The sequence below is a fragment of the Mauremys reevesii genome, linkage group 2 (assembly GCF_016161935.1).
Source record: "Mauremys reevesii isolate NIE-2019 linkage group 2, ASM1616193v1, whole genome shotgun sequence".
Classification (NCBI taxonomy): Eukaryota; Metazoa; Chordata; order Testudines; family Geoemydidae; genus Mauremys; species Mauremys reevesii.
Genome location: NC_052624.1, coordinates 112226240 through 112253509, shown reverse-complemented (window position 1 = coordinate 112253509; position 27270 = coordinate 112226240). Strand labels below are relative to the sequence as shown.

Genomic DNA, 27270 nt, shown 5'->3' with positions numbered 1-27270 from the left:
CCTCTAAGGAAGGAGATTCCACCACCTCCCTAGGTAACCCATTCCAGTGCTTCACCACCCTACTAGTGAAAAAGTTTTTCCTAATGTCCATAGAATTTACTGTTTACTCAATAACAGTACAGAAGACGAGTTAAAAGAAGCTCTTCACTTGTTTTCATTTTAAGTTTATAACACAGTGTTCTCCTTTTCTGCAAGCAATAATGATCCACACTGGATAAAATACATTCATACTATACCAGGCAAAAAAGTATAAAAGGTGAAAACTAACAGGCGCTGGCTGAGGTTGGGCCAAGACGGTGTGGTTTCCAGCTGAAGCCAAAATGGTGTCTGCTCTTACCTGGCCACCTGCAAAAATGATAGGTGCAGAGGCAGGTTTGGGACGGTAGGGAATGGTGGCACCTTTGGGTGGGGACTGAAAACAAAAACATATCAAGATGTGGAATTAAGTAGCTCACATAAAATAATGTTTTACTTTGTTCATCTCATACAGCAATTGCATGCCTCTGCCCCATTCACCAGCATATTCTCCCAAAAACCTGGATCTTGCTCCCACTGAATTCAGTGGCAAATTTCACACTCACTTCAGGGCTAAGGTCCTTATTACATAGGAAAAAGGAAAACACAGACAGGTTTGTTTTTGTTTCCACAATAATTTGGCAAAGATTCAAGGGTCTGGGAATGAATTTAGCTTTTCATGAGATCTAAGGAAGTTAGGTGCCAATTTTGAAACTTGTCAATCTTTTGGGAGACTCTCCGCAGTGTTCTCTCTTTGCACAAACCTGTTAAAAAAGAACAATATGTTCAGCTGATAACCATTTGTGTGCTGTCACACAGCCAAGTGTCTCAGTATAAAAGTGAAATAAGAATTTTCAGTCTGCGCTATAGTAACCATGCTCATTGAACTCCGGGGATAATTAAATGGGCCTGATCCTGCATTCCACTGAACTCGGAGTGAGAAGTGTAGAGGAAAGCCATGAGTAGTGTAGGCCTATTCTCAATACCTTCAGTGGGAGCAAGATGGGTCATCTGCAAGTAACAGAAGAAGAAAATTGTTCTGAGAGTCAGTAGGTGAAAATGTGATCAGTAAGTACTTGACCTAGCATGAATATTTCTTTATAGAGATTAAGACAGACAAAATGACCCTGGGAACAATCCTGTAAAACAGGCTTCAAATTATCTGCATAGTGCCTGGCACAATGTGGTCCTGATCTCCAGGCACTACTGCAATCAACCATCACCACCACCAACAATAAATAACATTTCCACGTCCTAATTCTCTATTATTGGCTATTTGATTTTAATAAAGCAGTGACCATTGCCACATTAAATACATTGAACAAATTAAACACATTTATTTTATGTATGCTTTAATGTTTGAAGAAGCAAAATGCAGTTACAGCACCGTCTTCTCTAAGGCTTCAAACTGGTGATTTTTTGTCTCTAGTTTATTATCTCTAAAATTAAACAAGTTCTGTTTTCGATACTTTCAGAACTGTTTATCTCAGAAAGAAAATGCCTCTACAGGCAGAAAATGACTCCCTGGCCCTGGTTTGTCTCTTCAAATAACTATGGGTGTAATTAATATAATTTAGACATCAGACTACTGCCTGCATCCACAAAGCAGGTAGTTAAATGACTACGTGCCAGTAATGGGAGATGCAAAATTGCTCCTCAGTTATTTGCATCTGCAAAGCTCTGAGAACAAGATGGGAAGTGAAAGGACAGATTTAAGCCCTTTTCAAAATCACACCCTTTAAATTATAATCTAAATTCTACACATAGAGAAATTGATTTTTTATTTTCCAACAGTTTATCAATTCTTCACAAAGTCAAGCCGAGCTCTCTGTGGCTAATAGATTGAAACTGGTTTTCACTATTTTCTTTCTGTTTTGCTACATTTTTATGCACATCTAATGCCAACTGAAGCAAGAGCCCCTTATCTGCAAGACAAAGTTTGGTCCTTACAATAATAATAGTTTATAACATTGATATTTATTAGGTTGCATGCTCTTTTGATGTGGAGTGGTCGCTACTAACCAGACAAGAGTTATCAGACAGTAGTATCAGAGATGCCAAGCATCCCACTATATTTAGATTAAAGAATAACTGTTGGATGTCAGACACCACAGTGTGGTAATGGTTGACTAGATGTAGTGGAACATTTTTTTGACAGAATGTTTTTCCATTGGAAAATGCCGACTCAACATTGAAATGTTTTGGAGGAAATGTATTAATTTTGTCAAAATTTTCAACAGTAAATTATTAAAACGTTTCATTTTGGTGAGGTTGAAATACTTCGTTTAGACCTTATTGATGCATTTGGTTTCATTAAGGCCAGAACATTTTGTTTTGATAAAGTTACATTATACTATATTAATAAAACAGATGATAGTAATATAATATAATCAAAGCAACAAAGTAAAAATGAAACATTTTGACCTTACAGAAACAAAATGATGACCTTATTGAAATGTTTCAACCATATCAAACCCAAATATTTCAATAAGGTCAGCACGAAATGTTACAGGGTATTCTGTCTCATGAAAATTCCTGAGATTTCTACTTTTTATACTAATTTGGGGTGGGGCTTGTATTTTTCCACTAGCTGTTGACCTTTTAATGACAATCAGTGAAGGCTTGTATTGACGGTAAGTAGATCCTGCTCTAATGGTTTGATCAGTGAGGCACTGTGCATTCTAAACACCAGGAGCGTTGACAACTAGCCTTGAAATCACTGGGAGTTGAGGGAGATCAGCATTTTACAGGATCAGGGCTTGAGAGAGGGTGGGGGGATTTGGAGGAAATTAATGTAATTTCTGAACATTATCAGTATGAACCTCAATGTTTTAAGTGCTCTCTTACCTCTAGCATGACCACACAGATTTGTTTTACACACTGAATAATGGCATCCGGAGTGCCTGATATAGTTACAGCACGTTCTGTTGAATTTGGCAACATATCCCCTGCTACTTGTACCTGGGCCCCTGTGGACTTAAGAAAAAAAACAAAACAAACATTAGTGTCATAAAAATACAGCTGCACATTAGAAGCCATTTTTTCACCAATAACAAATAATCTGATAAAGCACAGTGATATCTAAAATGTGCCTGTTCTCTGCTAGCTTTACGCTGTATATATATAAAACTGCCAGGTGTAGATTTGTGTCCGGAAGTCCAGTTTGCAAGCATTCTCAATGGTAGAAAGTGTAGTTATCAATGGTTATTAAATGAATAAACTGGGAAGTCTCCCAACTTCCTGAAACAGAGACTACTGCAGATACAATGGAAAAAATATGAAAACTAAGGACTTTCACAATCATTAAGACAATCATTACAAAAAATAATTGCTGATGTCTGAAGAGCTTCAGCTTCCCAAATGAATTCCAGTCATGGATTGGTGATTCCTTAATGAATTGATGATTGCCATCATTTTACTGAATGAAATTTGGGTTTGCTTTATACTCCGGAATATCTCATAATGATGCTGAGCAATACAGGAGCACTTCTAAGTTATTATTAGTGTTGATTAAACATATGCACATCATCAGCTTCTAGTTCGCTAATGAACCTAACCATGTAATGAGCCAGTGTTTTTTTTCCTTCTTGATCTTGACACTAATGGTTCTTAGTAAAAAAAAAAAAAAAAGGAAAGAAAGAAAGAAAGACCTGAGGTCAAAATCATCCCTGGTATAACCCAGCAAAAATCTTGTAAGCCTTTTTCAATTGATGGAAAAACATAACAAAACTTTTTCTATTGAATTAGTATTTTCATACATTATACCCCCGATCTATTTCTGGTCCTGATTTGTGGATACAAATGTTCTTGCCTTGCATTGATTTTGTGTCAGTCAGTAAGGAGTTAATTTAGTTTGCTGTTGGCCATGCACAACACATCTTACTCTTCAGAGACTGATTAAATTACTGATTACATCTTCTGTTCACTAGTGCTGTTTAAACCCAGAATATCAATTATGGGTCCCTTTAATATGCTTTGGAATGTCATCATAATTTGATCAATCTTTCATGTCATTGTGCCTCATTTTTTTTTAAATCAAGTCTTGAAAATACTGAGGCAGACAACATTTTGCTGATAGGTATATGATTGAGCAAAAAAACGATCTATCATACTAGTGCTGCTCAGTGTGTTGTGTGATGATGAGATTAGAATGCATCTTGAGAGGACAGATGATCCTTTTTCATTTGGGCAATAGTCACCATTTAAAACCAAGTTTTGAGAGCACCAGCAGGCCTAGTACAAAATACTCTGGGTCAAATACTGCTCTCAGTTACAAGTGTGCCATTCGTCACTCAACATGCTAATCTTTACAATTCTTTGGCTATAGTGGGATTGCATGTGTGAAACTGAGAGCAAAACTTTGCCATTGTCTTTAGGCTTACAGATAGGGAGATAAAGAATCTGATGGCACCTTAAAGACTAACAGATTTATTTCGGCATAAGCTTTTGTGGGTAAAAAAACCACTTTTTACCCATGAAAGCTTATGCCCAAATAAATCTGTTAGTCTTTAAGGTGCCACTGGACTCCTTGTTGTTTTTGTGGATACAGACTAACCCCTGATACTTAGTTCACATTGTTCTTTTGACCTAATACCCTACAATAGGGGGCCAAAAGCATTGAATTTCCCCCAAAATAGGAATCATCCCCAGAATCAACTGTGGTTGCACAATTTGGACAATAATCAAATTTGGTAACAAATGAAGGAATTAAGTGGAAGACTTGAGAGCCAAGGGATTTGGGCACCTAACTGCTCTTTCTACCTTTGACCACTTCCCTACTTATTGTTACACTAATCTAAATAAACATATTCAGAACCAGAGCCGGTCACAAATTTTCAATCAAAGACATTTCCCAACAATGTGATTACATCAAAACCTTTTGTAAGAAAGTGATTGCAATGAATTTTTTTGACAGGAAAATGCAAAACAAAACAAAACATCTAATTTCAAATCAACATTTTGATCAAAAATATCAAAAGTTTTTGCTTCAATGTTTCCAAACTGAATTTTTTTTAACCTTTCCTTTTGTGAAAATATCAAGGTAAGTCGAATATGCCTACTAACTTGGACTGTGTCGCTTTAAACTACTTGGCTTTTTCTGGCTACAGAGGCTGTAATTGAAACGCTCAGATTAGACAAGGATTAGCAATACTTCAGATCTAGATTATTTGAGGTATTTATGGATTTTTAAAAAAAGTTGAAGAAACAATTCTGTGTTAAACTGTTCCTTTGCTACGTGGCATCTTGTTTTTTCCTCTTCTCAAACGTGTATCCGAATGCCAGCTGTGCACTAAAGATCTTGAAGGTCGGAGTTACTTTTTGAAGGGTTGTGACTTGAAAAGACAAATTTCTTCTAAAACTGGTTATGCCACTGTAGATCCTCCACTTTCATGAGTCTATAGATGTCTTTGACACCTTTCACAGCTGGTTTAGCTGAACATTCCATTCATGAAATATTTACATTAATGCAATGAACCAACTACAGTGGCAGGACTCTGTAAGTCGTACTCTTTAAATAGACATATTAGGACATTTAGCTTCATAAAGTTACCTAACATCCCCCTGTTTGAATCCTAGAACTTACCTCCCTGATTTCTTTGATTTTGGAGCCACCTTTTCCTATAAGGGATCCACACTGACTTGCAGGGACTACAAGTCTCAATGTCACAGGTGGTTTGCTTGTCACTGTGCTGTTTGTCATTGAAGCATTTATGTCCTGTAATAACAATGTCAATAAGAATTAGTTGAGGATTTGTCATTCCTCTTAACACTTAAGAGGATCAAAGTAAATACTCAAGCTGTTCTCGGAGAATTGGTAAGCTGGAAGTGAATCTTGTTTTTGTAGAACATAAAGCAGCCAGCCCTGCTGGTGGCACCCTGGAAGCATGAACTGCATGATGACATCATGGCAATGGAACTGTTGATACCAAGTGCTGAAATATGCAGGCACAAAGACAGTCTCTGATCAGCTAATAATCACATTATATTTGTTAGCACTTTTAATACAAAGGAAACAATGGAGTAACAATAAATAACATTAGTCAACAGAAATGGGAGACCAAGAACTATTATTCTGATAAATATTTTGAAGCTTCCCAGATTTAACTTTGCTGCAGATCTCAAAGCATTTTCAACCCTACTTAACTTTTCCTAAACTCTTTTGTGTGATAGATATGTAATCCAAATATGCAGATATGGCTGTGGGAATTACATACACAGCAGCAACCACCTGTTCATCTTATCTCATCTGATCTAATCAATAAGATTCTACTGTACCCTTCAGTGAACATTTTAGAGTTCTGCCAGTTGCTAGCCTCAGATTTGTGTTAAATGTGCGTTGCAAACACCAAACGGAACCCCCAACGTAATATTTTTATTACAAATGAAATGATAATGCTTTTCTTCCCACTATAGAATGTGCTACGGCTGAGAGCATTCCAGAATCCTAGATGTTGTTGGAAATAAAAAGCCACAAACACTACTGTACAATTCTATAACATCTTTCATAAGAGCATTGCAACATACTTTTATCAACATTAGCTAATTAAGGCACACCAGTCCTTTGACATAGGTTAAGGTAACTTTGCCCATCTCTGAGATGGAGTGCAGCAGCTGTTTAACAGCACACAGGAGCTTTGGACCTAGAGGGAAGGAAAATATTGTAACTAATGGAGGGAGAATTTAGGTTGGCAGAGTTACTGTAATTACTCAAAATATAATTTGTCCAGAACCATCAGGATTGACATTTTTAACCTCATGAAAAGTGCCATGAGATCTTTAATGACCGTGAGTGATCAGGACCTTGGTTCCACCTCTCATGCAAAAGAGAGGACCTCAAGGACAGCAGTGCTGCCTGATGCTATGTTGGTGCATTAGTGCAGTAATGAAAAGTGCTATCCTAATGACCAGGAGCACTTTGGTATTTCTTACATTAGAGGTTTTCCATCTAAGTGTTGGCCCAGTCTGACCCTATTTTGCTTTAAAAAAGCTGAAAGAATCACAGCACAATGAGGCTTGGCTGCCTGCCGCAGGTTAGTTCATTTGCGATTCCCCTCGTCGACACTGCATCATGTCCTATTTACTGTCAGCAAGAGGTTACAATCCAAAACAAAGCAATACAGGTTACAGCAAGTTTGGCATGCATGCATCTGAAATATATACAGTGTGTATGTAGGTATATGTATTATATATATTATTTTGTATGTTTACATATTATTTTTATGTGTATGTATCTATCTATACATGAATATAAATTTGTATTACCACAGTGTCTAGGAGCCTAGTCCTGGACCAGGACCCCACTGTGTTAGGTGCTGTACAAATGCATGCCACGGCTAGGTTTTTAGAAGCGGGATGCCATCAAACTTTGCCAAGTTGCTGTTAGCTGGTGATATGCCACAGATATATAACATGCCTTTCACTTCAAAGACAGGCAAGCCCCATGTCACAAAAGGTTGCCAAACTCTCTCACATTTTGAATAAACAATTTCTACCATTTGATCTGGCAATAATAATATTTAGCACCTTCAAACTTTATAAACAATTAATTTATGGCCATAGCAGCCCCTCTGTGTATTAACATCACCATTTTTTAAAAAAAGGAAAAGCTGCAAAGAGACGATCATAGAGATGCCCAAAGCCACAAGGATGTCAGCAAAAGGCCAGAACTCAGGAACCACTGGCTCCTGGTTAGAGCAGGTCAGAAAATCTCCAACAGAATCTTTTTTTCCATTGGAAAATGCCAATTTGTCGACAGTCTGCAGGAATATGTCAGTTTCAACAATATTCCAGTGGATATCAGGCAGGGTTCTGATGGTTCAGGCAGGTTTCAAAATTTTCCTGGTTTCTTGCCATATTATCTGCCTGGCTCATTGGCAGCCAGTCTGGCTATATAAACAACAACATGTCATGTCTTCCCAACTGAATATTTCCTTGCATGCAGGGAAAAAAAACATGGAAGACTATGCGTGGAATTCCTCTCACTCCTGGTGCCTGGAACTGCAGCAGTATCTGGCAGCCAGGAGCAACAGCACGAGGAAATTCCTAAGCACTCCTTGCTGCCCGGGACGGGAACATGAGCAATCACTCTGTGTGGATGGAATCTTCACCAAATTTAGTTGCTAAACTTAGATGAAACTTTCCCCAGAAAAATGAGTCTTAGGCAGACACCCAGCTCGAAAATTTCAGTCTACGTTGTTTAAGTTTGGTAGAGTTATCAACAACTGAAAACAGGATGTTATAATGGCAAGTGTCAGACAACATTAACTATAGGTGATGCTGTCTGTGCCTCCAATAAATTCCATATATGCCGTACTCTATTTTCCCGATTGTCTCAGGTATATAAAGTACAAATTGCCAAGGTCAGATGTTAAAGTAACAACATTTTGTATTCACAGTTCTAACAAGTCATTCCGCTTTTTCTTTTTTAAACACTGATCCTTATTTTGATCTTTCCCCCCCTAAGACCGTGGTCCTACAAACATACCTGTGCTTAATTTATGCACATGAGCAGCACTGTTGGCCAAGAGGGCTGCTCCCATGAATAAAATTAAGCATTCATGTAAGTGCTTGCAGAATCAGGGCCTAAGTTTTAAGTACTTTACTCCATAACTTTGCATTATTATTGTGAACTTTGGGAGCTATTCTTTGTGTAGCAATACTTTTTGTTCTAAGCATTCTCAGAAAGTCATCACTTAATTTACATGTAGCCATAAAAAGAAAATTTCTAATGTTAAATTATAATGCCATATTCACGAGTGGTTTAGAGCTGATTAGTTCTATAACAACTTCATTAAAGAAATGATGGCAAATGAGTGCTTGGCTTCTATTCTGTTCTATACAGTAATGTAGACCTGCGATTGCTTTATTCTGCAGTGAGTAAAATATTTTCTTAGCATATGGAAAAAAATTCAGCCAAGATTTAGCAATATTTCTAAGTTGCTATGTTAATAGACAATATCAGGCAGCTACATGCAATGTTTTCACTCTGTTTAGGTTTTGAAATGTGACTTTTAAAATCAGACAGCCGTGATAAAATGTTCTTGTTGATGTAACAAGAAAATGTGCGCATCCCTGTCTTTCCTGCACAGCTAACGTTCATTAGGAGCTAAGCGGGGCTTTGCCAACAGACTTGTATATGAGGCAATAAATAACTGTGCTGGGCCAGGAGCAGCCTTGGAAGCTGATTGTGACCGTGATGCCTGGAACAATGATGGGCTGAGACAGCTTCCTGGCCGCCTACTCCCAGCTCATGTTTGGGGTGTGTGGGGGCGGGGCGGGTGAAGGGAGGAAATGGGGGGAACTGTAGCGCCTCTGCTGAGGAGGCCTCCCACCTGTGCAGAATCTGGCCCAAAAGAGCTGTGGAAGTGTGGAGGAACCCGCCCCCCCACCCCCCGCAACCAAAGTTTTAGTGTTATAGTATTATAGTATTTGAGGATCCCACAATCTGTAATATATTTACCTTCACAATGCCCCTGGGAGTGCTATCATCCCCATTTTACAGATGGGAAACTAAGGCACAGACACACTACGTGACTTGACCCAATTCTACAGGAAGTCTATGGCAGAACAGGGAATTGTACCTGGATCCATAGGCGCCAACTCCGTGGGTGCTCCGGGGCTGGAGCACCCACCAAAAAAAAAATTGTGGGTGCTCAGCACCTCAGCCCCACTAATCAGCTCTTCCCCCTCCCTCTCAGTGCCTCCCAACCTCCACAATCAGCTGTTCAGGAGGCGCTGGGAGGGTGGGGGAGGAGCGGGGGCAGGGCACACTTGAGGGAAGGGGTGGAATGGGCCGGGAAGAAGTGGAGTGGGTGCTTGGGGGAAGGGGTGGAGTGGGCCGGGAAGAGGTGGAGTGGGTGCTTGGGGGAAGGAGTGGAGTGGGGGTGGGGCCTGGGGCAGAGCGTGGGTCAAGCACTCCTTGCGAATCACAAAGTTGGCACCTCTACTTCAATCTCCTAAATACCAGGATTGTTGCCTAGCCACTGAAACATCCCTCCCATCAGTAGCCAACAAAGTGTCTGAGAGTAAGGGCTTGTCTATACAGGAAGCTACTGCATGGCAAGCTGGGATATGAATCGACAGCACCAGCTTGCTGTGCAGTATCGTCGCACAGGGACACTGCCACATTGAAAATCTCACAGTGTGGCTTGGCATATTGCATGCTAAGCTGCACTTCAAGTCATGCGGTGCCCATGTGGAACATTACTGCGTGACAAGCTGCTGCACGGTAGATTCACACCCTGGCTAGCTGTGCAGTAAATCTGCCATATGTAGAACCATTCTAGCTCAGTGCTCAGCAAACAGCCATGAGACTATTGGGCAGACCCTCAGCTGGTTTATGACAATTTAGGCCAGGGGTGGGCAACCTATGGCACGCGTGCCAAAGGCGGCATGTGAGCTGATTTTCAGTGGCACTCACATTGCCCGGTCCTGGCCACTGGTCTGGGGGCTCTGCATTTTAATTTAATTTTAAATGAAGCTTCTTAAACATTTTAAAAACCTTATTTACTTTACACACAACAATAGTTTAGTTATATATTATAGACTTACAGAAAGAGACCTTCTAAAAACATTAAAATGTATGACTGGCACACGAAACCTTAAATTAGAGTGAATAAATGAAGACTCGGCACAGCACTTCTGAAAGGTTGCTGACCCCTGATTTAGGCTAACTGAGAATCTGCCTCTGGGTTTAATATCAGTTTCATACTTGATATGAAAGCTGATCAGATAATTATCTGACTAACAATTCCAACAATTCCCCCCCGCCCCCATTTTTACCCATCTAATGCAGCTGGGCAAGCATTTTGGGAATGTTTCTCTGCATTATTCACTGAGCTCTACCTGCTAATTACTGTATTGGGAGATAATCTCATGCGTTTGCAAGGGGATACAGATTTGGTGATCTAAAATGTCTTTGCCAGCTGCAACTTCTATGATCGATGTTGATTTTTGCCATTTTTCATAGGCCTGGTTTTCCTCTAGATAAAAGTGCCTATTTTAATCATCAGTGTGATCCAAACTTGGCTTGTTTAGCAAGCATCTGAATTCATTAGCAACCTGCTAGAAAATAACATGCCTGTCGCCCTGAGAGATTGTTAAAGCTTATTGGTAAAAGGCAGGAAACAATACCACTGAAGAAAAGTCTCTTTTAGGCCTGGCTTCCTTACACTACGCTGTATGTTTTGATTATTGCTGGTATTAGAAAGGCTGGGTTGTTTGAGGGCTCTCATGCTCTCCTAGGATGTGTTTCTCCCCAGTTAGATACGTGTAGTGCTGAAATGAAGATTTCACATAACTTTATCTTGAAAGCAAAAAAACCAGCATTGAGCTGGTATTCACTTGAGCACCAAGAGCATTTTGTTCAACCACCAGTGTACCTCACTGTGTCAGATGCAATCCACAGAACTTAGTGATGGCCAGATAGTACAAAGAGAAAGAAATGTTATAATAGTTTATTCTGCCCAAAAGCATCAGTGAGTGAGGCTATGGGCATTAAGGAAAAGGACTGCTTATGGACTGCCTTGATCCAGAGGGTAACAACTTACGAATGATTTTAGCCAACTTGATAAAGGATGGATTCAGATTTAGAACAAGCTACTGCAACCTCAAAACCATAAAGGGGTGAACAGTTATTAGCTCTTACCAGGAAATGTCTCACGCTTATTTTCTATAGGTTTGGTTTGGGATGATCATTCATCCAGGTGACCATTTAAAACAGTCAGGGTGAGATTTTTGGCCAACCCAAATCCTGTACAACCCTGCTGAAGATAATGGAGTTGTTCTTTGTTGCAAGGACCATGTTGCTGTTGTTATTGATTTCTACAGTGACTAGCACTGGAGAGTCCTGGTCCATTATTGTGGCTCCTATGTGCTACTAGAGTAAAAATAACTGAGATAAAAGGTGGTTCAACCTCCTCCCCCAAAGGTATTAGCAAACACATTTTAACTCTATACAGGACAAATTGTATTTTAATGTGGGTTAGCTGGCTAAAGGGAACACGAGGGAGGAGCTCTGGCTACAAACACAAAGTGCTAACATGGTTGTAACAATGTCAAACCTACTGCACTATGTGTTAAGGGGCATGTGACGTCACATGAGCTAAATCAAGTTAGCTAGCACAATTTTTTTTAAAAAGTACCTCAGTTGAAAAAGGAAGACTTCAGTGAGTCAGCAGTTTCTCCTGATTTGACGCTGATGAACTGAGAACAGGAAGTGCTTAGAGTATTCTGAGCAGAACTGGGTATCACCTTCTACACCTTTTAAAGCTATTTCCTTCAAGCTGAGAGGTCACATGAGAACATGTGGCCATCTTCTGACATCATAAACTGAAGAAAAACAAACCAAAGCAGCTACTGGTGGTATTCCTATCTCCCCGCACCCTATACACATACCCCTTCTCCAGGCTAGGGAAGGGGGGCCATTGGACAGGGGAGGGTTTCTTCTCACCTCTCCTTCCAAGGTCAGGATATGCAACAGCAGAGAATAGATGGGTGACTGAATAGCAATTAAACAAAAATGCTACTAAAAGTGTTAAGCTATGCTAGCTGAATATTCATGCTATTGGTGAAATGAATGACTCAATTTGCTCACCCTCAGTCAAATGACACTGGGATTGGGCTCCACCTAAACCAAAGTGGAACCAGACTGCTGGCACTAAACATTAAAAAGGTTGTAGAGCAGTTTTTAAACTAGGAGATGGGGGAAAGCCGACTGCTGCAGAGGAGCGTGTGGATCGGACACAGACTTCTCTTAGGGGAGAGTCTGATGATAGAGAATCTCCAGGTTATAGTCAGGAGCAGAGGAATGAGAAGTATAATGTAAGGGCCGGATCAGAAGATAAACAATCACATAAAAAAGAATCTGGCACATCAGAAAAAGGCAGGCTAATAAACAGGGACAAGTTTTTAAAGTGCTTGTACACAAATGCCAGAAGTCTAAATAATAAGATGGGTGAACTAGAGTGCCTTGTGATAAAGGAGGATATAGATATAATAGGCATCACAGAAACCTGGTGGACTGAGACCAATCAATGGGACACAATCATTCCGGGGTACAAAATATATCGGAAGGACAGAACAGGCCGTGCAGGGGGAGGAGTGGCACTATATGTTAAAGAAAGTGTAGATTCAAATGAAGTAAAAATCTTAGGCGAATCCACAGGTTCCATAGAGTCTCTATGGATAGAAATTTCATGCTCTAGTAAAAATATAACAGTAGGGATCTATTATCGACCACCTGACCAGGACAGTAATAGTGATGATGAAATGCTAAGGGAAATTAGAGAGGCTATCAAAATTAAGAACCCAATAATAGTGGGGATTTCAATTATCCCCATATTGACTGGGAACACTTCACTTCAGGACGAAATGCAGAGATAAAATTTCTCGATACTTTAAATGACTGCTTCATGGAGCAGCTGGGAACCCACAAGGGAGAGGCGACTCTAGATTTAATCCTGAGTGGAGCGCAGGAGCTGGTCCAAGAGGTAACTATAGCAGGACCGCTTGGAAATAGTGACCATAATACAATAGCATTCAACATCCCTGTGGTGGGAAGAACATCTCAACTGCCCAACACTGTGGCCTTTAATTTCAAAAGGGGAACTATACAAAAATGAGGGGTTAGTTAGAGAAAAGTTAAAAGGTACAGTGACTAAAGTGAAATCCTGCAAGTTGCATGGGCCCTTTTAAAGACACTATAATAGAGGCCCAACTTCAATGTATACCCCAAATTAAGAAAAACAGTAAAAGAACTAAAAAAGAGCCACCGTGGCTTAACAACCATGTAAAAGAAGCAGTGAGAGATAAAGACTTCCTTTAAAAAGTGGAAGTCAAATCCCAGTGAGGCAAATAGAAAGGAGCACAAACACTGCCAACTTAAGTGCAAGAGTGTAATAAGAAAAGCCAAAGAGGAGTTTGAAGAACGGCTAGCCAAAAACTCCAAAGGTAATAACAAAATGTTTTTTAAGTACATCAGAAGCAGGAAGCCTGCTAAACAACCAGTGGGGCCCCTTGACGATGAAAATACAAAGGAGCGCTTAAAGATGATAAAGTCATTGCGGAGAAACTAAATGGATTCTTTGCTTCAGTCTTCACGGCTGAGGATGTTAGGGAGATTCCCAAACCTGAGCTGGCTTTTGTAGGTGACAAATCTGAGGAACTGTCACAGATTGAAGTGTCACTAGAGGAGGTTTTGGAATTAATTGATAAACTCAACATTAACAAGTCACCAGGACCAGATGGCATTCACCCAAGAGTTCTGAAAGAACTCAAATGTGAAGTTGCGGAACTATTAACCAAGGTTTGTAACCTGTCCTTTAAATGTACCCAATGACTGGAAGTTAGCTAATGTAACGCCAATATTTAAAAAGGGCTCTAGGGGTGATCCTGGCAATTACAGACCGGTAAGTCTAACGTCAGTACCGGGCAAATTAGTTGAAACAATAGTAAAGAATAAAATTGTCAGACACATAGAAAAACATAAACTCTTGAGCAATAGTCAACATGGTTTCTGTAAAGGGAAATCGTGTCTTACTAATCTATTAGAGTTCTTTGAAGAGGTCAACAAACATGTGGACAAGGGGGATCCGGTAGACATAGTGTACTTAGATTTCCAGAAAGCCTTTGACAAGGTCCCTCACCAAAGGCTCTTATGTAAATTAAGCTGTCATGGGATAAAAGGGAAGGTCCTTTCATGGATTGAGAACTGGTTAAAGGACAGGGAACAAAGGGTAGGAATTAATGGTAAATTCTCAGAATGGAGAGGGGTAACTAGTGGTGTTCCCCAAGGGTCAGTCCTAGGACCAATCCTATTCAATTTATTCATAAATGATCTGGAGAAAGGGGTAAACAGTGAGGTGGCAAAGTTTGCAGATGACACTAAACTACTCAAGATAGTTAAGACCAAAGCAGATTGTGAAGAACTTCAAAAAGATCTCACAAAACTAAGTGATTGGGCAACAAAATGGCAAATGACATTTAATGTGGATAAATGTAAAGTAATGCACATTGGAAAAAATAACCCCAACTATACATACAACATGATGGGGGCTAATTTAGCTACAACGAGTCAGGAAAAGATCTTGGAGTTATCGTGGATAGTTCTCTGAAGATGTCCACGCAGTGTGCAGAGGCGGTCAAAAAAGCAAACAGGATGTTAGGAATAATTAAAAAGGGGATAGAGAATAAGACTGAGAATATATTATTGCCCTTATATAAATCCATGGTACGCCCACATCTCGAATACTGTGTACAGATGTGGTCTCCTCACCTCAAAAAAGATATTCTAGTACTAGAAAAGGTTCAGAAAAGAGCAACTAAAATGATTAGGGGTTTAGAGAGGATCCCATATGAGGAAAGATTAAAGAGGCTAGGACTCTTCAGTTTGGAAAAGAGGAGACTAAGGGGGGACATGATAGAGGTATATAAAATCATGAGTGATGTTGAGAAAGTGGATAAGGAAAAGTTATTTACTTATTCCCATAATACAAGAACTAGGGGTCACCAAATGAAATTAATAGGCAGCAGGTTTAAAACAAATAAAAGGAAGTTCTTCTTCACGCAGCGCACAGTCAACTTGTGGAACTCCTTACCTGAGGAGGTTGTGAAGGCTAGGACTATAACAATGTTTAAAAGGGGACTGGATAAATTCATGGTGGCTAAGTCCATAAATGGCTATTAGCCAGGATGGGTAAGAATGGTGTCCCTAGCCTCTGTTCGTCAGAGGATGGAGATGGATGGCAGGAGAGAGATCACTTGATCATTGCCTGTTAGGTTCACTCCCTCAGGGGCACCTGGCATTGGCCACTGTCGGTAGACAGATACTGGGCTAGATGGACCTTTGGTCTGACCCAGTACGGCCTTTCTTATGTTCTTATGTTCTTATGTTATGGGATTACTGTACCATCCTCAACCAGAACCGTATCCTGGCCCTGCCACTGAATTCTTGTGGAAACACCAGCGTGCACAGACCTGTGCATATCCTGTTCTGTCCCCTTCTCAAAACGCCACTCTTCAGCAGCTCAGAGGGCTGTGAGGATGACCCACATTGGGACACGGACTGGATGTTTACTTAATATCTGGACAACACCTAGTGCAATAGAGACACGATACCTACTTGGGGCTTCCAGAAATACGTCAATTTTATTATAAACTTTGAAGCAGCAAACGTTTAACAAGGTCAACTCTCATTTCTCTTGCTTCTCTCCCACTATACATGAAGTACAATTTTAGCCTGAAAAAGGGTCTTCGCACAAACTCAGACCCAGCATTCCTTTGGGTGTTTTAGAGTTCTGCCAGCTCTTTCTCTAAACAGGATTTATGCCCTGAGAGCGAACTGATAAAGAGTTTTCTTTGGCGAGCAATTTATACCTTCCCGTACAGCCACACTTCTGTGTTGTTACATCATAGTTATGCTGTTACCATAACTGAAAGGGAGAATAAAAGTATTTTATAGAGAAATGCAAGACAAAAATATTCTGATTTATGTTTTAAAAGAATGGCTGAAGAAATGTAAACCAGAAAGACGTGATATGTATCCAAACAGCAGCACATGATATTTCTATAGCTCATTTGCAATTTGTGAGACACAGTGCTTTGTTACACCTCCACGAGTTATACGTCTCTGATTGCACATTTTTATCCATGGGGAACTTTCACAATAATTATACCAAACAGAACTGGTTGCATGATGCAGACGTCATTCAAGACCGGCTTTTAAATCTAAACGTGGCAAATTACATTTGAAGCAAATGTGTGTACTTTATAACATATAATGCACAGCTACTGTAGCTGCAATGAATGTAAATGACCTTTTTGACTAAGAACTGCCACATTAAGATACAAACCTATCACCGAAAAAAACCCAAGAGAGTCAATAAACAAAATATCTCAAATGCTGAAACCCAAACTTCCTTGCCCTTTGTTAGGTACAACACATTTAATGATGTCTTAGTTATAAGGCCTGACCCGGTATGGTGTTCAGTGCTATTTGAGGGATGTTTCCACTGATTTCAGTGGAGACAGAGTGACTAGCTCCTTGTAGGTATCCCTCAGCACTTTCCAGGATAGCGCCTTTATGGAGCCTTTTCCTCATAAAAGATACCGAAGTGTTTCATAACTCTCTTGGAATATGGCAACTATTTAACAGCATGCAGGACCTGTACCCAACAGTTTAGGGGAGGAAGTGAAGAAAGCAACCATATACAGTATATTGAAACTGACTGGGGAACTTAGGCAGAATGTAATTGTCCGGGTTGAAGTTTAGCAAAAATGCCTCCTTGCTTTCGAGAAAAGTGCTACAAGAATATTATTCGCCACATGTGACAAGGCCTCAGTTTTACATCTCATCTGAAAGATGGCACCTTCTAACACCATGGTGGGATATTGAGTTAGTCATACTGATGCAGAGAGAAGAGCACCCTTACTGTATTAGTACCACCCATCACTTTCTACAGCCCTCTGGGGTCTTTCATGGAGGTTTCCCACCCCAATACTGGGCATGTCTAATTCTACTTGGCCTATGAACGGAGGCTGATGTCCTCCAGCTGTGTATGAACATGTCTGCATACGTTTAACAGTAGAGGAGCCTCTTTTGTCTTATTTATTTTCAGTGTATTTATCATATTTTAAAATCTGAAGTCTAAATATGGTAATTGGCAATGATATATTTTGCTTTTAATAATTTTTAGAAAAATCTTTGAGTTGAATGAACTCTATACTCTTTTTTATATAAAAATTTACATCACTATCAAGCTGATTCACACAGAAACCGAGTTATAAGTTATGCAATTATTCTTTTCAAATCAAAGCCACAATGGGACCAGAAATTTCCAAGACACTTTTTCCACCATTAGAGCACATTACTGGAAGCAATTGCTTTTCCCTAAAGTCTATGAAAAGCAAAAGAAATGATCAAACAGCTTGTAAATTGATCCATTATTTCTCTTCCAGTATTACTGCCAAAAGCATTTATAAAAACATAACCACTTTCATTGCCATTAAATAGAGCATTAAACAAATTATATTTAGCATTAAAGCAAACATGAGAAAATTCAGACAATATTTGTATTGCAACTGGAAGAGAGAAAAATGTATTTTATTTGCTTACCTCTTCAAATTTTAATGCAATCATAGAAAAAGCCTTAAAAATCGCATCTGTTGGGCCTGTTATTGTCACAATTCTTTCTGGACAGGAACCTTCTGAAATATTGATTCGTGCACCACTCTGTCAACAAGAACAAATATTTTTAAAGTACCTTTTCTTTTGGAATGCAAAATAGAGAGGACTCTCTAGCTAGGTACTTATATGGCTTCCTTCACCATAGTAGGTGAGCAGCACCCAAGTAATTAAAAGCAACAACTGCAAAATAAATTCTCTCACTCTCCCTTTCTTACGTACAGGAGTAAACTAGAACAGGACTAAAACCAGAATTCTTTGCATGAGAAATTTTTATTTAGCAAGCATCAACTAAAAATATATATATATATATATAATTTCATCTCTGGACTGGATCCGAACTATTCACTTGAAAATGGGCTGTCTAGCTGGGGCTTCAGTTTTCTGAACAAACAGGGTAACTAGCACTATGGGCCATTTTCTGTAGGTCTTTAATTTATATCCTAGACTAAATTATTCTAATGAGTGCTTTGTACAAACTCATACAGAATAGGTAAACTAATGTGTACTGACCACACTTACTAAAGAATCATCCAATGGCAACTGTAAGATACCAGTGCAGTAACACAGTCATGTCTCTTTAAGAGTAAGAGCCAGCAAGAAGGAAATAGGAAACCTGATTCTCATTTACACCATGGCCCCTTTATATCACTCTGGTGGGACAGATGGCCCTTGAAGTTGGTATAAATATATTACACAGACTCCTTAATGTAATAAGAATTAGACCCAGATGGTTCAGGAAAGACCGAGACTGTGTAGTTTCTTTTTATTCCTGTACTTACTGCTGTTGAACGAGTTTTGTGCATCTTGCCTCTCTACATGACAGCAACCAAATATAACAACAAGTTGTACTTATGGCAAAATCCTCCTGTCACTGAATCTCCTGACAGGTATGCTGAATGTCTGCAAAGGAGGCAAGGGCAGCAGATACTTAATCTACTTTAGTCTGACAGGTGGACTGGAGAGTTGTGAATCTGCCTTGGGCTGGGGAGGGGTGAGGGGATTTCCAGATATGCACTAATTATACATCAGTGTTTAGTCAATGGCGAGGCCTAGTTTTAAGCTTGTTCAAAGTGTCTGGCTTCAGTTACCAAACACAAAATAGGCTTCTTAGAGCTGAAGCCTGCAATGAGCTCCTCTGCTTCAGTGGGGCTCTGTGTGGACACAGGAGTCTGCCCAGGCAGAGCTGCTGAGAGGCTCAGGGTGTTCAGGGGTTACTCACCCTGACAATACTTAGAATATACGCCTAACGTTAATGGAAGTACTTTTTATGCAAGCAAGGTCACAACGGTTTATGTGAAAGACTGTCCCACAATGCATCATTGTATCCAATGTTTTCCGAAAATCTCACATGGCAAAAGATCATTTAACTCTTGTTAGGCTTTCAGTCAAGTCCAAATGATTGAATCTGAGAGTTTACACTCTAAAGGAAAGCAGTAGGGATGCCAGTATTTTGTGGCAGCCTTATCCATGAAGTGAAAGGAATTTCACTGGACTGTAGTTTTCCAGAGACATATCAATTAGGCTGTGCCAGGCCCCTGGTAACTGAGAGAATGACACAGACAGGGCAAGTGGTGTGCCACTTCCCAAAAGATGGTGTATTACTTGCTATCATCACATCTGCCGGAAAAGTCTAGATTAAAATAATTGTGTTCTATTTCTTTAAAGGAAAGCGCAAGAGAAAGTGGTCGGTTACAGGAATTATATGTAATTTCCTTATTGCTATTTATAGAACATTCACTTCAGAGTTTGAGGACTAAGATGGTATGTCTCCATATCATGTTTATCCAGACAATCTTTGCCCTTATTCTTTTTTAAATTAACCCCTTAATACCAAAAATTAGAGGGTATGCTTCTAGTGTCCTCAGGAGCATAAGGAGGAAAATGTCCATTTATTGTGAAAAAAGGAGACAAATTACTTTTTTAAACCTAACAGGTTTGATTGCAGGGACCAGGGAATAAGTTTTCAGAAAAAGAGTTATGTGGGGGGAGGGGAGGGGAGATGGGTCTTCTCTTATGTAGATTCAACATGCACACACAAAATCTGTGCCCACAGTTTTGCACTCATTTGTGGGCACAAATCTCAGTGGGTGGAGCTCTAACTGCCTGTTGGTAGGAACAAATAAGATTAGCACCAACAATTCATTTTGATTAATTGATTATTGTTTGTTTAATGAATATCAGGGGCATCTGGAGCATCAGAAACACACCACTTACTTCTTTCATAAATCTAAATAAATACCTGTATTTAATGAGTCAACAGATGGGTGAAAGTTGTATCTGGAAAAAGAGAGCTCTGACATCAGCTCGGCTGCAAAGAAACTCTACAGTGCATGTAGTTAAAGGGCATATCAGAGTATTCTTCTATACCGCATGTTTTAAAATTTCCTTGTGGGAGACTTTCTACATTCTACAAGTACCTAGCAACAAAGCAACTGGCAGAATATGCACTGCAGAAACCCCTAAAACTAAATTAAACATTTCTGGGTATATTCTCTGTATAACTGTATTTTTTACCTTCAAAAAAGTAGATTGCCTCATCCTTTTAACAAACATTGGAACCCTGCAGGGAGCTGCAGGTTAGTTTCTGCTGACTCCCTGGGACAGATGTGACTTTTTAGACTCCATCCTGAACATAAGAAAGGTGGGGTAGCCCTCTGAGGACAGGTAGCTAGAGTCCTAGAATTTAAGGCCAGAAGGGACCGCCAGATCATCTAATCCAGGGGTTCTCAAACTGGGAGTCTGGACCCGTCAGGGGGTCATGAGGTTATTACATGGGGGGGTTGTGAGCTGTCAACCTCCAACCCAAACCCCGCTTGCCTCCAAAATTTACAATGGTGTTAAATATATTAAAAAGTGTGTTTAATTTGTTGGGGGGGGGGGTCACACTCAGAGGCTTGCTGTGTGAAAGGGGTCACCAGTAAAAAAGTTTGAGACCCACTGATCTAATCTGACCTCCTGTATATCACAGACCACCAACACCACCCAGCACCCGCACATTAAAACCAACAACTGAAATTAGACTAATGTGTTACAGCCCTCAGGAAACTAAGCTGTTATAAGCCGCAGACAGAAAACAGGAGGGATCAATGTGCACTAATATCCAAGGCCTCTGCAATGGCAGAGAACTGACTGAGATATATCCAGATAATCCTGGCACAGAATCTGACTCCACATTGCAGAGGAAGGCAACCCCCTCCCACAGGTCACTGTGAATCTGACCTAAGGGAAAATTCCTTCCCAACCCTGCATATGGGATCAGATAGATCCTGAATGTGTGAGCAAGTGCCAGCCAGCCAAGCACCTGAGAGAGAGAATGCTCAGAGCTTCAGCCCACACAGTGCAGTGTCCCAACTCCAGCTGTGGCCATCTTTGAAACAAAAAACACCACCACCATAAAAACAAACAAAACCCAACAGCAAGAATTCATGGCAGTGGTGGGGAGAAACCCTTCCTGACCCCTGCAAGTGACTGGCTGAAGCCCTGAAGCAGGAGATTTAGGGTCTGGGACAGACCGGCTGATGGAAAAGTAAACCTATAAGCAGCCAAGCCTAGGGAGTTGATTTTGAGTGAGATTTATGCAATTTCAGCTTTGAATTAATCTTTTTGTTTATAAATCCAAACTCCAGGAATGGGGGAAAGGTGCCTTTCTTGCATCTTTACAAACGTATGATGTCTCCAGTTTGCAGGTCTATCTTCATATCGCCAAGTGTTGACAAAGGGAGTGGTTAGAGGTGAGCCTGTACCATATGATCACTCCAGTTCTGAGAGAGATCCAGATTTTTTGGCTGGCCCCCACCCTCTATAATGTGTCAATCCAAATCCCTGGATTCAACACCCACCCCTAATCCTAAACTTTGGAAAATTTAGCTCTGTAGCCAAACTCCTCAATCTGGGACCAGGCCCAGGAGTTATGAATGTGAGTCAATGGGAGAATAGACTCTTAAGAGTTTCTGTGACACTTAGGCCTGGTCTACACTGGGGAGGGGGGAGGATCGATCTAAATTATGCAACTTTAGCTACGTAGCTGAAGTCAACGTACTTAGATCGACTTACCGTGGTGTCTTCACTGCGGTGAGTCGACTGATGCCGCTCCCCTGTCGACTGCCTGTGCCTCTCGCTGAGCTGGAGTACAGGAATCGACAGGAGAGCGCTCGGGGGTCAATTTATCGCATCTATACTAGATGCAATAAATCGACCCCCACTGGATTGATCGCTGCCCGCCAATCCGGCCAGTAGTGTAGACATACCCGCAGAACCCTACTGACTAAATAAGCTCTGAGACAATAGGGTTACAGGCACAGTGCTGTAGAAATTATCCCCTTTAATTTCCTTTAAAGGAGACAAAAAAAACTGAGACAGCTTTATGGGAAACTTATATTAAGAAAAACTGTTTAATTTTGGCCTATACATTTATGTATTAAAACAACACCACATATAATAATAAATAGTTGGCATTACTCTTTCCAGCCACTAGGTGGCACTGCTGTTCCATACACATCTAGTTATTCTCTTCTCTGACACAAAGAAATAAAGACATCAAAGTGTATCTCTTACCTCCTCCCTCATCTTCTTAACTGTCTCCCCTTTCTGTTAAATAAATGGGGAAAAATTAGTCCCCACTGCAATGGTCAACTGATATAGAATACAGAGACATGAATTTTAAAAAAAGTTCTTAAAGTAAATTACTGACCTTTCCAATAATGCTCCCAACCTCCTGGAACAGGAAAAAACAACACCACAGTAAGTGAATATTTCTGAGTACAAAAAGAAGAAATGTTAATTAAACAATATTTCACTATAAAGTTCATTCTGAAGACAAAGGTGGGCAGGACAGACCAGCCATATTTCACTAGTTACATTTTTAGTCCATACAAATATGCACTATAAGAAGGAATGGACTAAGAGCTCCTATTGCAATATATATATATGCATGACACACAAGAGTTTACTGCTGTCATGGGGAAAGCCCCACTGCCTCGAAAGTAGCCCTGAGCTAATGCAGCATTCTGTCACTGTAAATACAGAGATCTTATTTTGGGGAATAAGAGATTCAGAATTGATTGAGCTGAACAATCTTCTGGGAAAATTGGGAAGATACAGCCTTCATGTTCAATGGTGATTGCTTTGAAGGCAGACGCTTCTTCTCTTTTCAGCAAGTAATGGATAGAAGTGGATTACGGTGAGATTAAGAGTTATTGTATAAACAACTGCTGGCCTGTCCTTCTCAATCCCTCCAGTGAGAGCTTCCCAAACCAGTGATTGCTAATCAGCTGTTAGACATTGTTAGGGTGGCTAACAGGTTACTAAAATCCTATGTGGAGTTGTATAAAATGTCCAGAAAAAAACCTTCAAACATGCAATGGGAGAATGATGTGGAAGTTCTGATCACATCCATGTGTTTTAAACTAGGCACACACAAGCAGTAGGGAAGCAAAATGGAAGCTAATAACCATAAAATGAACACCATGGGCATGGTGCTAGTGTTGGAGATGAGACCAGGTAAGGGAAAAGCTAACTCATATTCTGTGATTAGTCTCCAAAATCAGCTGCCACTGGTTAAAAAGAGTTAGACGTGATTAATCTGATCTGGAAAGCTGATCTGCAGCTAGTACTTTCACCTGATTTGTTCTGAATCACAACCACCAGAGCAGATTTAAGAAGTGGCTTTCATTCCTTTTTCCCGTGAAAAAGGCTCATTTTATGACAAAGGGCTACTAAAGTCATCTCCACAATTCAAGACTGGTGCAGGGACCTTGTGGAAGTTCTTTCTTGCCAATGAATAATGGATACACAGACAAAATGAAGCAGTTAGGGCCTGTGGCTCTTTTAGCCACATCCACAACACTGAGGACAGCTGCAGATGTTCTGTGAGTGGAGGAGCTCCAATTTAGCAAGCTGCTTCAACATATGTTTAAATCCCACTCATGTTGATGGGACATAAGCACATGCTTAAAGTTACATACATGCTGAAATGCCTTGATGAACAAGGCCTTGAAGACCCTAGTCTGCCTCCATACTGACTGCTCTGAACCTGGAACTCCTCAGGCTTATTCTCAAAATGTACCTCTCTTGGTTTTGTTTTCTTCTTTATTACCCCTCCTGTTAGCTGCTTGGAAACTCTACTTCATTCCCATGTAGTGCTGGCCTGTATTCAGATGGGCTTCTTATGTGCTCTGTGGAACTACAATTTTACATGTTGTGTGGAGTGGACCTACATGCTAATATATTTATATAAGTGTTATTTTGCTTGTTATTGTGTTAGCTTAAGTGTTAAGTATCTTGTATGAGTGTATCTAATGATCTGTACATATATATAGACCTCCAGGAGTGTATGAATCTATATCTATGTACACATAAAAATTACTATTTAGTTTTTAGCAGTCCAGTAGCCCATCTTGACCAGGAATGTATGAAGCTGATTATGTTTGAAAAAAAGGGGGAAAATCTGTTTAATAATGAAGTTCCTAAATTCCCAGATATTTTTTGGACCATATAAGCAAGTCAAAAGAAAAAGTTCTTTCTCGGGGATGAATAGACAGCTCTAGGTTTGTCAGCACCAGTCTTCTCTCCAGCAAAGCTAAATTCACATAAAGATCAGAAACAGCATATATTTTTAATTCTGATGGGAAAGCCTTTTTTTTTCTTAGACAGAAATCAGGGGGTTCTTTAGCTAATTTGGAGAATGGGTCTCATTGGGTTTTCTAGTTTGTCATACTTTTAATGGCTCCTTATATAGCTCAATGCTTGTTTCATATAGATTCTTATGTCACTACAAATAATGTTTAGTGCTTTCTGGAATATCTAAAATTATTTCTATAGTGTTGAAGTTTCATTATTTTTTTTTCTGCTCAACGTGATTTTAGAGGACTTTTTTTTACCTTAATAGAACATTTCTACAATGTATTTATTGCAGAAACATATTATGCTGTGGTTAGTTGATTATGATACCTAGATTCATGGTGACAAATTCAGCTCTGGTGTAAATGGGTGCAACTCCCATTGATTTCAGTTTGGTGTTTGATTCAGATGTCCTATAATATACGTGTATATTTTTACGTACTGAAAATTTGATCCATTATATTTTTCAGTGCTCACACAAAAACTATACTTAAGTACATATATTTGTTCCATATGGTCAATTTCAGATTTATTTACTTTCCTATTATCTACTCATTAACATATTGGAAAATATAGCACAGCATATATTAAAATGCCTATCAATCGGAAACAACAGGAGCAAACATTCCTAGTGCATAGGAAGACTTTCTGGACGGCATGATGTAGAGTGTTTACCCGTATACTTTTCTCCAATACACCCCATAATGCCTTCAAAAGGCACCCTTTGGCTGCCTGTCAGGGACTAAATGCAGTGTAATAGGGGTGTGGAATCAGTGTCCATAGCACTGTGGCCTGTGAGTTATTACTGCTACTCAGTGGAGACTATTTCCTATAGAAAGTGGTGTGTCAGGCTGCTACCGGTGATGCACTCCACACAGCCATGCACATTACCTACTAATGGCAGACCCAGTTTCTGACACCTAAAAAAGTTTGGAAGTGAAAAGATGCTGCCCCCTTGGCCTCCTAAATTTCCCCCCTGAATTATACATAAATAGTGAGATTCATTTTGCTTTTCTGAAAAATTTGCTAAGTTTTGTAACTACTTACCCAGCTCTTTCAGACCAGCATGACATTTGCTTCTCACTGATCAACCGAATCATTATCTGTGATAAGATCAAATATCCTAAACCACTATTTTTTCCCTCTTTCGTCTATAAATAAGCAAAAGGCTGTCTTGTGGGCCTATGCTCTCTTTGTATCCATCAATCCCCATGCACTGATTTTCAAAACCTATAGCTGAAACAGTGTTTATACGGATGTCTACACTTCCCCAAAGTACCTGTGATTTTCAGTGCCTATCTTGAAACCCATCAAAGTGGCCTGATTTTTAGAAGGTGTGGAGCACCTGGCCTTTCAAGTTATCTCAGATTGGGCCCCCAAATGCTGAGGCACATGAAATATCTAGTCACTTTGGAAAATCCCACTCAATTGACCAGAGTGTGTCAACAGTATTTCACATTGTGCCTATGACCACACTTCTCACCAGTAAGCTATATCTAAGTAGTTAAAAATGTAACAAAAATGACACGATGCAAACCTTGTATAAAGCCATATGTTACTAGAAAATGGAAAATGTTGTCAACCATTGGTTTGTTCTATGAAAAGTATAATGGATACACTGTTTTTTAAATTTTCAATTACTCCGTCATCATTTCAGTGGGCAACAGAAGGAAAATCAATGTTAAAAATGAGGGATGTTTTACTTAATGCTAAGAGGTAGACACACACTATTATTTTCACACCTAATTCACATGATGGATTAGATACGGGATGCGTTCCATGCCAAATGAGCAATCCAGAGGCATAGGGTCTTAGCACAAAACAGAACGCATTACCTGTGCCACCCGATTGCTAATGCAACAGAAAATTAAAACAAAAAACAACTCCTTACAATCCAAGTGATTGACAGAAATCTTGACAGTGCAATTGACTAATCTGGGCTTCTGAAACACTCAGTCAAACTGTATGAGCGAGAAAGCTATTTCTCTAATGAGCTAATAGTTATGTCTTCCGCATAGCAAGGAAAACAAATTAGTCATGTTAAAAAAACCAGGAAGCTTAACAAATGGTAACAAAGCTTGGCATAAAGAGTAACCTTTAGACTGCTAACATGATGTGCGAAGTTCCATCATTTTTCTAAATATTGCCAGTTTAATAATTGTTATAGCACCATCAATCTCAGGAGTAAAAAAGAGCCCTCCCCCAACCTCACAATAAACCAGCGATCACTCTGTTATAAAATCCTGCCACCAACTTTACAGTGTTGTTGAAACACTAATCTGACAGGAGCCTTAATCTAAATTCATTTATGGACGTGAAAACCATTTTAAAAGTCACAATAATATCATACATTTATGCTTTCATCCCAAAGCATTTGACAAACGACAAGCAACATCCTAAAGCCTTTATTCCCTTATTACCCAGGTAAAGCTACTGCTGCACTTTGATATTAA

At 39.8% G+C, this 27270-nt stretch overlaps 1 protein-coding gene across 18 annotated transcripts in view; it reads right to left on the bottom strand.

Moving 5' to 3' along the window:
* LOC120396454 (poly(rC)-binding protein 3-like) overlaps positions 1–27270 on the bottom strand; it is a 585054-nt gene that overhangs the window by 47966 nt on the left and 509818 nt on the right. For 16 of the 18 annotated variants that reach the window (XM_039521351.1, XM_039521349.1, XM_039521363.1 and 13 more), the window contains 6 exons: positions 22890–22913; positions 22754–22786; positions 18128–18244; positions 5600–5731; positions 2863–2991; positions 269–412 (listed from right to left, as the gene is read on the bottom strand). In XM_039521351.1, coding sequence (XP_039377285.1) covers positions 269–412; positions 2863–2991; positions 5600–5731; positions 18128–18244; positions 22754–22786; positions 22890–22913 — 579 coding nt within the window. Of the gene's footprint in view, positions 1–268; positions 413–2862; positions 2992–5599; positions 5732–18127; positions 18245–22753; positions 22787–22889; positions 22954–27270 lie in introns of all 18 variants that reach the window. The other 2 variants (XM_039521358.1, XM_039521359.1) reach the window with 1 other exon arrangement.